This window comes from Sciurus carolinensis, chromosome 2 (genome assembly GCF_902686445.1).
Source record: "Sciurus carolinensis chromosome 2, mSciCar1.2, whole genome shotgun sequence".
Lineage (NCBI taxonomy): Eukaryota > Metazoa > Chordata > Mammalia > Rodentia > Sciuridae > Sciurus > Sciurus carolinensis.
In genome coordinates, this window is record NC_062214.1 from 159,828,230 (window position 1) to 159,845,429 (window position 17,200).

The 17,200-nt window shown below is 38.7% G+C and overlaps 2 protein-coding genes across 11 annotated transcripts in view; one reads left to right on the forward strand and one right to left on the reverse strand.

Moving 5' to 3' along the window:
* Pcnx4 (pecanex 4) overlaps window positions 1-17,200 on the forward strand; it is a 51,715-nt gene that overhangs the window by 29,073 nt on the left and 5,442 nt on the right. Inside the window, exon 13 of one of the 10 annotated variants that reach the window (XM_047542355.1) lies at window positions 13,057-13,085. The exons of the other annotated variants lie outside the window; for them this stretch is intronic. Coding sequence (XP_047398311.1) covers window positions 13,057-13,070 — 14 coding nt within the window. The 3' untranslated portion in view covers window positions 13,071-13,085. Of the gene's footprint in view, window positions 1-13,056; window positions 13,086-17,200 lie in introns of those variants that run through there. 10 annotated transcript variants of the gene reach the window in all.
* Dhrs7 (dehydrogenase/reductase 7) lies at window positions 949-16,186 on the reverse strand. Its single transcript, XM_047542364.1, has 7 exons — window positions 15,998-16,186; window positions 11,204-11,356; window positions 9,365-9,471; window positions 8,761-9,000; window positions 6,161-6,283; window positions 5,238-5,453; window positions 949-1,170 (listed from the first exon to the last, which is right to left on the reverse strand). Exons 1-7 carry the CDS (start codon window positions 16,128-16,130, stop codon window positions 1,123-1,125), a joined length of 1,020 nt encoding a protein of 339 aa, XP_047398320.1. The 5' UTR covers window positions 16,131-16,186; the 3' UTR covers window positions 949-1,122.

Here is a 17,200-nt window from a genome sequence, read left to right on the forward strand (position 1 = left end):
TTGGAGGTAGGGATCATTCCAAATACTTGTTTATATCTGCTCATCATCCAGCACTCTGTTTTGTTTTGAAATATTCCATAGTTAACGTTACTGTGCATTCATGTTGAAAGTTAATCCCCAATGCAACAGTAGTAAGAGCATGGCCTAAAGGTGACAAGAGTCATGAAAGTGAATAGGTGCCCAAAATAAAAGCCTTGATGAAGGGTCCTGCTCTTCTGATTTTCCTACCCTTCACCACATAAGGATAGGGTGACCCTCCCCTTTGCAGAACACAGCAACTAGGCACCATTTTGGAAGCAGACATCAGTCCTCTCTAGACAACAGTCCTGGTAGTAATGATCTCAGATTTCCCAGCATCCAGAACTATAAGAAACAAGTTTGTCATGTTTATAAGTTATGTAATCTGTGGTATGTTATAGAAGCACAAATTGCCAAAGACATTGTGTTAAATGGATGTTTATTCTTTGGTTAGATTTGTTAACCGAGATTTTAAGCATACATGGCTGTTTTAGTCAGCTCTTTTACTGCTATGACTAAAAGACCTGAAAAGAATAATTAGTGGAGGAAAAGTTTATTTAGGGGCTCACAGTTTCAGAGGTCTCAGTCCATAGACAGCTGGCTTCATTCCTCGGGGCTTGAGGTGAGGCAGAATGTCATGGCAGAAGAGTATAGCAGAGGGACTGCAGTTCACGTGATCGTCAGGAAGCAGACAGACTAAACCATATACAAAATATACTCCACAGGCACATCCCCCGCCATGCCCATCTCCTCCAGCCATAGTTACCACTCAGTTAATCCCTGTCAGGGGATTCATAACCCGATCACTTCTCCTCTAAACCTTCTTGCATTCTCACACATGAGCTTTTTGGGGGCACCTCACATCCAAGCCATAACAATCCCTAAGTATTTTTAGATAGTCTTTTATTCAAAGAATGTAGTATGTATTAATCCTGTTTTTCCAGATTTGTGACAGTCTTATTTTTTATTTATTGTATGGTGAAAGGAAAGTTGTTTCAAGAAGTAAAATCACATATTAGCCTTTAGTTATTCTTTTGTGCATAAGATTGCTATTTATGTTTTCCACTTCTCCCTCCAGTGGCCTGAAAATTGCAGGTGCTCCTTTCACTCATGTTTTGTCTTCCAAATTTTAAAATAAGAGGAATCTGCATCCTGTAAAAGAGTAACAGTAATATGTATGAGTCCTTCCTATTATTTACCCAAGTTTTTACAATTAAGTTGTTTTGATTATTCACTGCTAAGAATCCTTACAAGCCTCAGGCAAATGTTTAGATTATAACAAAAAAAAAATTCAAAATTCAAAATTCAAAATTCTAGAGCTGTACACAGATCTCTCTAAATGGCTTAATATTATTATCTCCTTTATCTGGTATGAATACCATTGGTTGGTATATGCTCATATCATATCTTAAATGCTGAATTCTCATTTATTCTCAGATTAGCATATCATACCTATACTGACTTAAATACAAAGAATGGATCAGATTATTAAAATTGAATTATTTAAAAAAAATAAATTATTTATGAGCTTTTAATGTATTATTTAAAGAATTTTTAAAACAACCTGGTAATCCCTCATCTGTGACTTCCATTTGGAAAGTACGCATTTACCTCTTGAAAGAATTTATACTAAAAATGACAATAATAATAATATGATAGTGATAACACAAAATTCATTGTGGCTGTTGTTCTGTAGTTTTGTGTAGAGAATGAAGTATCATGCCTCAGAAATGGTTATGGGAAATTAGAGAATACCTAACCTAATTTATAAATAAAAAAGTGATAAGGCATTAAGACCATGAGATAAACAATATAGTAAAGATGGTGGGGGGGAAGCCATCATTTTTATTAAAGGCTAATGTAATCAAATGCTCAATTTTCAAGTGATATTTATATTTTACATTTAGATAGTGTGTAAACAAAATGAAATAATCTTCATATGGACATTTCTGAGAGAATAACAACTATCATATGACTACCAGTCCCTGGTTCCTCTTTAGCCTCTGAAAAAAAATCACCTCTATAATGTGTTTTTGTCTGCTTTGTTACTAAAATCATTGAGAATATAAATTGGTATAGAGGTTATGAAAAACAATATGGAGGTTTTTCAAAAAATTAAAAATAGAATTACCATATCATAGATACTCAGCAGTTCCACTTATATGTATTACTCTACTTTGTTTTAAGAAAAATACCAGAGGCAGGGTACTAAAAAAAGCCAAGTGCAGTGGTGCACACATGTAATCGCAGCAATTTGGGAGGCTGAGACTGAAGAATTATAACTTTGAGGCCAGTCTGAGCAACTTAATCCTGTCTCAAAATAAAAAATGAAAAGGGCTATGGATGTAGCTCACTTGTAGAATGCTTGCCTTGCATGCAAAAGGCCCTGGATTAGATCCCCAGTATGGCAAAAGAAAAAAAAAAAGTTTGGGGTTTTTTGCTCATTTGTTTGCTTTCCTAAGTTCACATTTGGAAAACTGAAAAGTCAAAGACTGAGTGACCTCATCTGTTCAGCCTCTGCTGAAAAGCCCCCTTATCTGGGTCATTTTATGGAAGAGAAATGGAATCAGCTCCATAGAGATAGAGCATAGTACATGGAATGGCCTTGCTTTATGACAACTCACCCTCTCAAGAATAATGAGTCCTATGAGACATATATTAATCCCTTCCAAGAGTGATGCCCTCCACAAGGACCTAATTACCTTATACTAGGCCCCACGGTTAAAGGTTCCTCCATTTTCAACATTACCACACTGGGACCAAGGTTCAAGAATGAACCATTTAAATCTTACCAGGGTATATATCCAAAGAAAATGAAACCAGTATCTTGAAGAGGTATTTGTACCTCCATGCTCATTTTTCTAGTTTTCTATGAGCCAAGATATGGAAACAACCTAAGTATACTGTCAGAATAAATGGGTTAAACAAAAGGTGGTGTATATCTGTGCAATGGAATAGTATTTGGCCATAAAAAAGGAAATCCTGTGAAGCATGATGGTACATTCCTGTAATTCCAGCTATTTGAGAGGCTGAGGTGGGAGAATTCCAAGTACAAGCCCAGCCTGAGTGACTTAGTGAGACCGTGTCTCAAAATAAAATTAAAAGGGCTATGGAAGGAGCTCAGTAGTAGTAGAGTGCTTCCTTCAATGTGAGACCCTAGGTTCAACATCCAATACCACAAAAAGAATAAAAAATAAATATTGGCATTACTGACAACATGGATGAAGCTGAAGGATCTTAAGTAAAATAGGTAAGATACAAAAAGATACTGTATAATCTCACTTGTATGTGCCATCTAAAAATTCATATTTATAGAGGCACAGAATTGAATAATGGTTGCCAGGGGTTGGAAGGATGGGGCTAATGGGCAGATGTTGGTCAAAGGGCACAACCTTTCAATTACAAGATGAATAGTGTAGGTTATTATTAAGTCACAAATTCAAATGTAATGAATAGCATGGTGACTGGTTAATAACACTGTAACATATACTTCACATTGCATAGGAGAGTAGATCTTAAATGTTCTCATCACACAGCAAAGGTAGAACTGGGAGATGATGTGTTAATTAGATCGACTATAGCAACCATTTTACAATGTATATATCATATCAAATCATCACATACACCTTTCAAATTATAGATTTGTTTTTTTAGCTTTAATATAAAAATCATTTACCTTTACTGTATGTAAACTGAATATCCTGCTACTATGAGATGATGAAAAAGAAAATAAAAGCATAACAGCAAACATTTATAACACTACACACTGTTTTAAAGCTTTTTATATACTAATTCAATCTCCAAAACAATCCTGTGACTAGGTAGTATTCACTAATCTCCATTGCCCTGATGGAGAGATTGAGCTATGGAGAAGTAACTTGCTGAGGTCAAGGGGCAAGGATGGATAGAGCTGGGATTTGAACCCAGGTAGTCTAGCACTAGGCTCTGTGCTTTCAGCCAGGATACTGTGTTTCCTCTCTGAATAGGTGGCCTTTCCCTCCCTACTCTTTATCTGTTGCTGGGCTCAATGCCAATAAATCAGCTTTGCTCCAAATTTAAATCTCAGGTGTAATCTTTGGTCAAGTTTGCCTTTGGAACACCTGTACAACCGAGTCTTAGCACTGCCAAAACAATTGTAAATGGTTTGGTTCCAAACAAATTGCGCCACACTACAGATTAATACAAGGAAAGACCCATTAATGATTTCTCAAGCTCTGGATGTTTTAGTGTATTATGAAACCATTTTATAATCTCTAAGCATTTTGTTATGTTCTGCTGTTTTGCTCTTTTCCCCCAGTAATTCATTTGCACTTCCCTACAAAAAGTTGGAACAAATTAAATGTGTAACAAGTGGATTGGATGTTTCAGTGGACTGTCTAAAATAGTGATAGATTAGATAGTGTATGACATATGGAGTATGATCCTGTTTTATAATTCTCCTTTTCTATGTCAATCTGCATTTTCTGAGTTCTAAAACATGATAGTGACAAAGTATGAAAGAAGTAACTTTAACAATTAAAATATATCCATAGCACTAATCTTTCTTTGCACAATCAGTCTATAATTCTGAGATGAACTCATTGCATTTGCTGTATTATTCATGCATTAAACTGTACTGATGGTCACAACTCTATCAATCAGTTAATGATATGCCCTAATAATTGCTATAGCAGTGAGGTCCGAAGGCAGTAACCAGCTTTTTCTGTAGCTATGGCCACAGGCACATGCTAGATGTGCAGAGGACTTCAGGAATGAGGTAACAGGAGTGTGTCCTGCACAGTGTGCATGCCCCTGTCTGAGCAGTGTAGTCAGTGCACAGTGTAGCACAGGGCCCAAGGTGTACCTAGACCTGGGGAAAGGGGGAAGGAAGGCCAGGGATCACTTCAAGGAGGTGACTCCTGAAAGACTGGTAGGACTTGCTGAGGAGAGACAGTGGGGAGAGAGCACTTGGACAAATATCCTGGTCAAACAGTAAGTGTAGAAGAAAGAAACAATGGCAACCTTTGGTTTGATTTTACCTCAGAGAAAACTCATTTCTCCAAGACTAGTAATAATTTACAGTAAGCCACCAGATATGTAGAGGGGGAAATACTTGTTATAATTTCTGTATTTAATATGAAATTGTTGGAGGTTAGCAAGAAAGTTTTTAAGCACTAAAAGATTTTTTATTTCCTATAAAATTGAAACATATTATTAAGAAATATATAAATTGTTCTTACCATACCACTCTGAAAGTTACTGATCCTTTTCGTCCCTAACTTGTTGGTTATCCAAGTTGCCAGTGTTGGCATATATTGCCACAAATATGTCACCAACAAAAAAGGTTGCTCTGCAATCCAGACTTCTTTCAGATCATTAGCCATGGCAATTAACATCAGCCGTACACAACGACTAGTTGCCATCTTGTGTGACTGCTCTCCAACATTGGCCACAGTCTAAGAAAAGTTTAAAAGTAAGTGAATGCTAAGTAATTTTTCAAGCTATTTCACAGAACATTTAAGCAAGAAAAACCCAAAGGCCAACTAGTTGGGTTACTCCTTCAGGAGTCCCCACAGACCCTATGGGGGTTTATAAACCTTCAGAATCTTTCAAACTTAATTTTTGGTTTTCAGCACTAGGGATCAAACACAGGGCCTTGCATTCTACACCTGAACTATATCCCCAGTGCAATTTTTGAAATTCTTCAATCAGCCTAATAGGAATGATAAATATACCAGAGAACACTGTATAGGCTAACTAAAAGATGAAGGTTTCCTTCCAGTTAGAATTGCATCACCTTAGAATAATTTAATTATCACTTTAGTACAGACTCAAATTATTATGATATGCATTTAACAAATGAAATCTCATCAAATATGGAGAGTATGGGGATGAAATGGAGGAAGATAAAATGGACTTCTAAATAAGAAAAAACTGTTACATTATAGTGTACACATAATAGCAGACTACTTATAAATATTATCTTAGCAATATCATTAGCCTTTATTTAAACTGAATGCCAATGCACTATCAGCTAACAATTTTCATCATACCTTTAGTTTTCTAACATTAAATGTATGATAATAACCCTGAAATATAGTGATAAAACACTACAATATAACAAGTAAAGTATTCAAATTACATGACAATGAGAAATTTTTACCTTTTTGACTTCTTCAGCTAGGGCATTCTTTATAATATTAGACTGGACAGGTCCTGGGCAAATGTTAGAAATGATTATACCTGGATATTTGTTAAGTTCAGATCGAAGACAATTAAAAAAACCCTAGCAGACACAAAAGGAAAAAAAAAAAGACAAGCAAAGCTAAGAAAAAAGGCAAATAAAGTTAAATGGAGACTCATATCACACAATTTCTCAAAATATGCTCTGAAAGGCCTGAGTAAAGGACAGGTGGTATAGTCATGCAAGCTTGTTAGGCATCTTTCACTGTGAGAACAGAGACGATCCAGGAAAGACATTCTCAGCTCTTGCCAGGTATAAGCAGTTTGCCACCTTGGCAGAAGTGGCTCTTGCCATCAATGGTTTTTACTGAAGGCAAGCCCTGAACGCCCTCCTCATAGCAATCCTCATCTCCTTTCTCCAAATCAAGTGCATGTTCTCCAGAAATCACTGGGGTGGACGTTCTCTTTATTCCCCAGAGTCATCTAAAGTGCCAGTGTTGGGGCAGTAGGGAATGCAGAGGGATCAGTGCTGCACAGAACTTCACCACAGAGAAAGAAGGCAACCTTTTCAATGTAGACTACTGCATTAACAGGATGTGCTAGTTTCAGCAGACGTGTCTTTTTTCAGGTGATTACAAGTACCTGACCAGTTAAAATTGTAACATGATCACCTACTGAATGACATTTATAGAGACAAGCTAGACCTTCTGGACTTAAACATACTGGTCATTTCTAATCCAATAGGGAATTGGCATAAATCTGCTTCCCATCACCTTTGCTCATAAATTGGGAATTTTCCAAGACTACAATGTTATAAAGCCAGAGTAACTTTAAAAACCTAAACACTAACCCATGGTACACTCATATATGATCCAACATCATCACTCAGTTACCAGCCTTTAAATACTGACTGACCCCTAACACACTACCAAGTGCTATTTACTCATGACTAGTCCTGGGCCTCATGAGAACTATGAGAGTTTATGTTGAGACTGAATAGTGCCCCTCAGAAATGAACCAAAAAATAATTGGTAAACAAATGGAGAACTCCTGACCTTTAACTTCTGCCCTCTGCCACAAAAGCAGGAAAGAACATAAAGTAAGCCATTTTTCAGACCATAAAACCTCTCAAGATGGTTCAAACCTCTTGTTAAAAGTCCTATCTACTAGCTGGACGTGGTGGCACTTGCCTGTAATCCCAGTAGCTTGGAGGACCAAGGCCAAAGGATCATGAGTTCAAAACCAGTTCAGCAACTTGGTGAGGCCCTATCTAAATAAAATATTGAAAAGGGCTGGGGATGTGGTTCAGTTATTAAGTGCCCCTGGGTTCAATCCTTGGTACCCAAAGAAATCCCATCTACTTTAACATGTAAACTTCAATTAAACAAATTCACTCCATAACTTGCTGAAAATCCTAGAATAAATTGTGTTATTCACAAAAGCCTTCTGGTCTTAGTGTTCAACTACTGGTAAAACTAACTAGAGTCTCAACCTACCACATCCTATCAGAAAATCAAATCTAGTAATTAACAGAGAGGTTTGGAGGGAGGCCAGACAGCTCATTGGTGTTTTACTGACAACATTCTGTATGTCTTATTAAACTCTGGGGGACAAAAAGACAGGCAGTTGTCCTACATCTGCCCACCTGAGGTTTGCCCAGATGCAAACCTCATCTGTGACTGACAGCCCATTGCTGAAGAGGAAGAAATCAGTGCTGCATTCTGCATCTTCATCACTTCAAACTGTCTCCTGTTCAGAGCAGAGAGATATCCTAAAGAACCAAAGCTTCACATTCTCAGGAGAGTAAGACAACCACATAGCTATAGCATCTCATTTTCCCAAGAGTAAAACACTGACTCAAACGAACCTTCAGCAATATTAATTTTGCATTTTGCATCTCCTTTAATAATTCTCCTTTAATCATATCTGCTTTATATAGTCTTCATCTCCACACTTAAGCAAACATTAAAATTTCCTTCAATTCTAATATTTACACTTCATAAGTTATAAAACTCAAAATTCAATTCTTTTCTGAGCCTTTGCCTTGGCTAAGATTTCTTCTAAAACCACTGAACAGAATCAGGATTTTTCTAGTAGGGGTATAAGGCCCAGAACTAATCATCCACTTGGCAGTACCTCTTCACATTCATGAGACCTGGCAAAATATACAGCAAGGACAAAGGGAAAGGAAAGGAAGTCACAGTAATGGGAGAAGAAAATACATCCCAAAGTTTGTGTAGAAGGAAGGGAAGACCCACAGTTTACCATGAGAATGTGGTAGAAATAGGGATAAGGTGAAGGGTGACAGGCTGACTAGACGATATACACTTCTTAAGAGCAAAATGATATCTTCGTATTCCCAGGATCTGCTGCAGTGTGTGGCACAGTGCAGGTACTCAATACATATATGTTGGACAAGTTTGAAGCATGTGTGGCTCAAATCTTTTTGTATCATGTACTGGGCATATCCTCTACCAAAGTTCTCCTATTTCTATTTCCCAACATTATTGCCCAGTTCCAGTGACAGTCATATTCCCCAATTGGGTCAGTTCTATCAGAGTTGAGTTTTAGCAGACTTACCCGAAGAGCATACTTGCTGGCACAATATCCACTAGATAGAGGTACAGATACAATGCCCGCAATGCTATTCACAATAACTATCTTTCCTTGCTTCCTCTCGATCATGTGAGGTAGAACACACTTTGTCAAGGACACTGTCCCTAAGTAGTTAAGCTCAATTAGCTCCTTGAAGACATCCAAGTTTGTATCCACAATTAAAGAACGCTGTGATCTCCCACCATTGTTGACCAGAATGTCAATCTAGTTAAATAAAATCAGAAAAGAGATGCTTAGGGGTTGTACTATGAATCACTTAAAGGAAATTCTAGGCATGATTGCTTATATTGTTAACCTGAAGACCCAATGGAACAATGGTATATTGTTAGTAATAAAATCATATAAAGTAACCAGAATGTACCTATGGTACTCCCATTTTATATGACTTTTTATGGAAAATAATGTCAGACTCAGTGATTAACAGGCCTAATTCACAAGCCTGATCTCACTGCATGGACGCCATGTACTTACAAGTCTTAGAATGAGAGCACCATAGACGGGAATGTCCTTTGCAGTACTTCAAAGGCAGACAAAGCAATGCAATGAATGAATATAAATTGCTACTTACTCTACCAAACTCCTGGAGAACAGCTTTAGTTGCCGCCTCATGGGAACTTCTGTCGGTCAGGTCAAGGGGCAAAATGAGGATATCTTTTCCTTTTAAATTGCCATTCTCTAAATAAAAATACTTTAAAATTATTCAGGACATCAGGACAAAGATCATTCATTCTCCTTGCTACTCTCCTTAAGTTTAACACACTCTGAACAGTTGCCAACAGATTCACTTCTGGGTGGCCCTTTGAAAGTTCCTCTTAGTCACCAGGAAAAAGACTAAAGGTAATATGGAAACATTTTAGACAAAAAGCTGTCTGACTTCACCAGACATGGATGGCTTGCATCAACTTGAATATAGACAGTAGAATGTTAGAACAGACTGGCAAAAATCAAGACTAATCTACAAATTATAAGAAACAAAAATTATAGAGCATTTTCTTTAGAAGTACAGTTTTGTTTGTTTTGCAGAAGGCCCACAAAGGTTAGTTGCTGCCTTACACACATTAGAAAATGATAGTTTAGGGCCTGGGATGTGGTTCACTGGTTAGAGTGCACACACATGAGCCTGGGTTTGATTGCCACTACACATTAAAAAAAAAAGAAAAAACGAAAATGAAAGTTTATGCGTTAAATCAGTAAGAAGCTGAGAGCCCACAGTCAAATGACATCTAGAAGCCAGAGGCCAATGACATATAAGAAAACAGGGTCCTTCTGCAAATCCCACCAAGAATCAACTTGTACTACAACTGCCATTTTCTATTTCTGTTCATTAAAGTAAATTTGCCTGAACTCCAACCTTGAAATAGAACAAATAATGCCAGTAAGAAAAATAAAATAGAAAATGCAGGAGGTAGGAATGCCTTAGGGGCAAAAGAGGGCATAGTGAAGCATCATCTGCATAATAATAAATGTAAAGGCTTGCACTAACGATCAGACAGATTAAAGGAAAGCAATGATGCTCACACCAACTAAGAAAGGCTGACAGGGTTCCGCCTCTCTGACAGTGCAGGACTTCCAGGTCCCAGAAGTAGAAGGGTAACTACAATAAGAAATGACCCGGTACCCCAAGAGGACTTTGGAAGCAATATCATCAAAAAGGACCTCTGGTCTTGCTGAGTGTTAATCAGGCAATGAACTCATTGTGTTTAGCTCAATCAACAAAGTTAAAGAAAAGTTGATAAAGGGTTAACAAATGACTAAAAAATAATGTGCTGGAAAATTCACCATTCTCTCAGTTTAGGTACTAAGCACCCTATGAGAAATAATAGCTCTCCTACTTGAGGCTGCTTTCAATGTGAATATAACACCAAAACCCAAACCAACAAAAATATTAACACAGTCACCCTTTATGTGAATGTGAAAGATGTTAGCTATTGTTGCATTTTTTATACCTAATTTCACTCTGTTTTATTCTCTATAACAAAAATGTTTATACCACTCCATTAACAGTATCTCACATTTTAATAAATGAGTAAGACCCATCCTACCTCAGTTTCAGTGATTATATACATGAATCTCATGAATATGAACCAAACTTCTTTCTCTAAGACAAAAATATAAGTCACATGGTCACTAAAAAGTCAAAAGGATTGGACAATCAGCAGTGTCTCTCTAATGCCAAGAGTCAGTGCAAAAAAGAGTCAAAAGCTGACAAAATGAGGCAGGAAAGGTGAAGGGAAGTCAACTAAGAAGTGACAGAAGAAAAGGGCCAAGGACAAAGCACTGGCACATTTGGAGGGGTGGGGGGATTGGCAGGAGAAGTCCATCTCCCCTCTACAATTCCCAGGCTGCACTTGAGTTTGGAGTCTGACTCGTGTCTAGGAAGCACAGCTGCTGTTTCAGGTTCACTTACCTAGGCATTTTCTTTTCACCCTTTCCAGCTCATGTACCCTTCTGGCTGACAACACAAGAGAAACTCCCAGTTTAGACAACTGGTAAACCAGTTCCTCGCCAATTCCACTGGATGCTCCAGTCACCCACACCACCATGTCAGTCAGCTCCCATTCTATTGAGGAAAGAAGAGATAGAAGGGAATGAATAAGTGAGGGATCACACCTGCACATCAAAGACTAGCAACAAACAAACATCAAACCTTTTAAACAATACCACTAAATATAAATACTAATATGTGGAGCTTAAATTTTTAAATGTTCCAAGAAAACACCTTGTACCTAATCTTTTAAAGCATGAATACAGACCATATAATAATAGTTATCTACACAGTATTTTGTGCCTTTCAGAATTTCCAGACTTTACTTCAAGGTTAGCCTTATCATTCCATGGATCATTCTATTTATCCACATGTGTGATAAGAAAAGTAAGGTAAGTGAACAGAAACTCATTGCTCAGACTTACTTTCCTTCCCATATAAAGGTGAATTCAGATTAGATGATCCCTACAGATCCCAGCCTTTTTTTCAGTCAGTTCTTCCAACTTTTTGAAATTAAGCTATCCATGAGGAATGCCAATATTCCAAGTGCTATTCTATGATAAGATGTAATTATTCTGCATATTAAAAATAATATTTTCTCCATTTGCCAATCATATTGAATGACTTAATCTCATTTCGTAATAGTGCTCCTGAAATGCCTGAGCTCTCATTTGAGAAGAATCTAGTTATTTACCAGACAAAATATATGACAGGAAGACATGTTGTATTCTTCTTGCACAGTTGTGATTCTGTTGAAGACTGTGAAAATGCTGCAATACTAAACAATGACAAGTGGTTTATTTGTGCTGCAGGAGATAATAGCCACTGTCTGAGCCTGTAGAGTCACTGTGGTTCACTTCCTGTGTTTCTCACGTTATTAAGATAGGTGCTAATGGATTAAAACTAGCAAGCAAGTAATTACTTAACTTCACATTTCTGATTTTATATCAGGAAACTTGAAATCAAGAACCTTATATACTATTTCAGTTAAACACTTTCAAATCCAATCCTTTTAACCATAGCAGCTCTAGAGACTGCCAGGGTTCAAAATTCAGCTCTACCACACACAGCAGTAAGCATGCCTCATATGCTCAGTGCCTTAATTTCCCAGATCAAGAAAAGTGATTCATAATTAAATCCCTCACAGGATTATTAAGAGTAATGAGTTTAAACATGGAAAACTCTTCAAGCAGTATCTGGCACATAACCGTTGCTAAATAATGTCAACTTTAATTAGTACACAAAATTTTATTTATTTATTTATCTTGGGTACCAGGGATTGAACTCAGGGACACTTTACCACTGAGTCACATTCCCAGCCTTATTTTGTATTTTTATTTAGAGACAGGGTCTCGCTGAGGCTGGCTTTGAACTTAAGATCTTCCTGTCTCAGCCTCCGGAGCTGCTGGAATTATGGGCGTGCACCACCATGCCTGCCAGTACGTAAATATTTTTAACAGGTGGACTTTACAGCAGCAAAACAAAGATTTATTCATTTTTATACCAATAAACAACTATTACATAAAGTCAATAATGAAAGTGTCCAGGCTCAAGTTTACCGTAGTACATTCAGTTCTGACATCCACCCTCCCATCCTGAAGAAGACTCTTGTTTAGCACCTGGCCTTTGTTTAACCTTCCACAGAATCTCACATATATAAAGACCCCCTTAAAGAGACCTTTAGAGTTAGAAAGAAACTTACAGTCCAATGTCCAACCCAGTTTGAAAATTCTTTCCTCAAACTGTTGACTAGTCTCTACTTCCTTCCCTCACAGGGTGTGGAAGCTAGTCATCTGGGACTTTCACACAAGTCTGATCATTCCAGGGTTCTTTCTTCCACTGATGGGATACAGCTTTCACTTCTGCTGACTGGCAGCAGTGGGCAACAGGCCTGCCTCCTGGCATCAGAAAGAATAAACCCAACCTCTTCCACACGGCAGTCCTCATGTGCTTGAAGTCAGCTGTCTGTCCTCCCAAAGTGCTCCCATCTCTTGCTTCTCTAAGGCTAAATAAGCATATTCAACTTCTGCTGCTATCCTCACATGTCATGAGCACCAGGTCCTGGGCTCTGCTCCCATTGCTTGTTCAATGCTCTGTTGAAGGGAGCTGGCCAGAAGAACCCAGGATTCCAGTGGGGTCTGGGCAGTGCAGCGCAGGGTGAGCTGACTCCATCATTTCCCTGTCCCACAGAACGTAGGGTCTATGGACAGACTGTGGCAGGTCCCTGCTGTGTCCCCAGTGTCCAGCACAGAGGCATCATTGGCAGTCATTTCTTTAGACACTTAACATTTGCAGATGTAGCCCAGACCCACCTCATTTGCTGGGAGCCACTTCCCGGGTGACTCACACTGAGGTTTCTGTCAACTAAAACCTGAGTTTTCCATACATGTCCTGCTGTTTTCCCTTTTCATACTCTGGATTTGTGCCATGGAGTTTTCTAGATCAATGTCCAATATCCAAATTCAGTTTCCTTTAAAACTCACCTTATGAGATACACGCCTGGAAATGCAGAGACTGTCTCTCCAGAAGGACACAAAAGAGGCAGAAAATAGTGATTGCCCAAGAAGCATAGCAGGATACTGGGGGACAAGGGTGGGGTGAGTGAGCTTTGCTTTTTACCATATATGCTTTCATATTTTTAAATTTTATGTTACATGAATGTGTTGTCTAATTTTTAAAGTGACAAAAAATAATAAATCTACAAAGTAGTCAAGGAGCATAATTTTTTTCTTGATAGGGTCTGCCCAGATATCTTTATGTAAGCTGTTTTGGAAATCTCAGTGGATTTCCTTGTTCCTTTTTTTTTTTTTTTTTCCTTATTCCTCTACACCAGTGTCTTTTTAGACATTGTTTTCCTTAATGCTCCGCAAATGAAGTTGCATTCCACAAATGTTTCTACACACTGCACATATTTCTGTGTATGCTTTATAGTTTTATAAAGCTTACTTTTTGTCAGTGCAGATTAAGAATGACTGGATTTTTAAATTCAGTTAAAAGTTAAAAATTAAAAGCTATTAAAATGTTAACTGAATCTGTTGAATTTTAATGTAACATTATATGTGGTAATATGAAATTAACATGCAAATTTTCAACTTATAAAACCACATAATTGAATATGATTAAATTTAAAATCCCTTCAAAACTTATTTTTCCAGCAAAAGTAACACAATTGAAAAAATTCACTGAATTTCTTAAACATTATTAGTGACCTTATCTTTTAACTTTTGCTCAATAAGCAAGTAAAAATTAAACTTACTTAGCAGTTAAGCTGCTAGATATTCATTCAGATTTGTTAATGTCTTTCCCTTCCAAACATAATTTGATGGATTGAATAACTTTTGTAGAATTTCATGATAAAAATACAAAGTCCAAGTTAACACAAAAGCACTTAATATCAAACACAAATATCCACAAGGCAGCCAAAGGCAGGAATAGGCACATGCCTTTCATCTATTAAAATGGGGCAATCAATCAGGAGAAAGTCCTGCAGTTAATAAAATTGCAGTGTATATGGAATTCCTGATTCTAAAAAAAAAAAAAAAAAAAACAAAGTCCACCAAGGATACAAACTATTTACCATAGTCCTGTAGCACTGATCTTGCGTACATGCTATGTATTAATTCAACGACAGTGCTGCTACATGTTTTACCCAAGAAAACCCTACCAGAGAAATGAAATATCATGGAATAAAATTTCATCAGGAAGGGTTGAGTTTTGGAGAGGCACAAAGCACTGTAACATCAGATTTTTTTTTTTCAGTCCCCAAGAACCAATTTTACCTCCACCCCTCAGCTATTTAGAAAACCTGGTCTGTCTTTTGAGCTAGTTAACTATTTCACTTACAAGCCAACTTTATCACATGAGGTATTTTCATACAGGAAACTTGGTCCAGGGAAACTCCACCTTTGGGCAGGTGGTTTCTTTTCTCTGAACTGCAGTTTCCCTATCTAGAAAACAAGACTAATGCCACTTTAGAAAGTTGTGCGGTGTCAGACGTTATGTTTGTAAAGCGCTGAGCATACTGCTTACCCAGCACAGAATTCATAAACACACGGGCGCGCACACGTGCTCTCTCTCTTTCATTATGGGACCATCAAACAGGAAGCAAGGCAGAGGACAAAAGAAGGGTAGGCAGAATGCCCCTCAGTGTGCCAAGAATGACCTCGCCCCAGGCACGATGCCAATTCAACTCTTTATAGTGTTACGCTTTTATCCTAGTGATAAGGCAGATTTAATTCCAAAACTACAGAACAGTGAGAAGTGGAGGATAAACAACTTCAGGAAGACACACTGAGCCTCTGTACAAGAAGACTTTCAGAAAGCAGGGGGATGCTCCTTGTTTCTCAAAGTGTCCTCCCCTGACAGTGCACCAGAATCCCTGGGATCCTGGCTGAAAAGTCTGGATCCTGGGGGCGTCCCTCCGATTCCCACGCTCTCCTGTAGTTTGGCCACCCCTGGAGACGTTTCCTGGGCTGGAAAGTAAGTCTGTGCCATCTTTCCGAAAAGGATAAAAAACAAGAGGGCAGAACTGCCTTCCTTAAGCCCGGCCTCTTCCTTCCCCAATGGCAGCCTGGGAAAGGCGCGGCTCCTCGACGCAGAAGCTCCACGCAACCGGGAGGGACCCAAGACAACCAGGAAACTAGCGATCTAGACCCGCCTCGGCCGCTCTAAACCCGCCTTGGCCACTCGTGCCTGAGAGTCACAGAGGATCCTCACCTGGTCGTCGCCCCTGCCACTCGGCCCACAGCAGGGATAGGTCGCCGTCTGCACGCAGAAAGCGTAGCAGCTGCACCAGAAGCAAGAACAGCGCACACAGCGCCAGCAGCCAGAGCAGCAGCTCCCAGCTCATCGTGGCCTCAGGCCGGGCTCTAGCGGAAGACAACCGGCTCAAACCCTAAATATCACACCGCCACCGCCTCGCGGCCCCACCCAACCCGCTGGAAGGAGGAGTGGCCCGGAGAATCCAGGTCCAGGGCTGCACCACGAGGTGATTTAAGAAGTTGGAGCCCTGCTGCGCGGAAGCAGGATACTGCTGGCGGTTTCGCTTGGGTGTTCGCCTAATGAGGTGTTGCGAGAGGAACAAAAGGCATAATTGACTTAATTACTTGGCAACACTATTGTTGGGACAGTAAGCAGGGTTTTTAATAACAAGAACTATTATTTTCAACAGTTTTCTTGAGGACTAGTACTTTTTTAGGGCTCCAGTGTTTTGGGAGAGAAACAAACCTACTTTGAACGCGGCTCCGTCCCTCCCTTCCTTCCTTTTCCTTCTTCGGTGCTAGAGATGGAGCCCAGGGCCTTGCGCTTTCTAAGCAAGCGCTTTTCCAGTGAGCTACAACCCTAGCCGCATCCACCATTTCCCCCCACCTTTTTTTTTTTTTTTTAACTAGCTGAAGCCAACAAAGCGTAGACTGATACCACCGCCGAATTAACCCAGTCGCTGTGTTGGGTTTGCCCCATGTCCACTTAGATTTGGAAATCACATTTCGAAGTGACACTTGCCCATAGCGGGATAGAAAGTGAGTTCTGAGGAGTTTGTCAGTGAATGTTAGACCTGACATGAATGTTTAAGTCCAGCGCGACCCTGTGTAAATATTTCATTATCTCCAAAGTATACATGAGGAGGTTTAAATGAAAAAAATACCTGTAAAGGGGACAGCACCTTGTATACAGTAATATTATTCATTGGTAATTATTAGTATTAATTATATTTATGAATTATTTATTTTTCATTTATAATTATCACTTATTAGGCTCCAACCTGAAAGATAGGGAATCTGTTTTGTTAACTTCTATGTTCTGCACCTATAAAATTACACTTACAAGTGAAGGCAGTAAAAATGTTTAAACTGCGATGAATCAGAAATTGCTGTGATCTAGTTCAGGGTTACCCTAGGAATATATGAATCCCCTAAACTC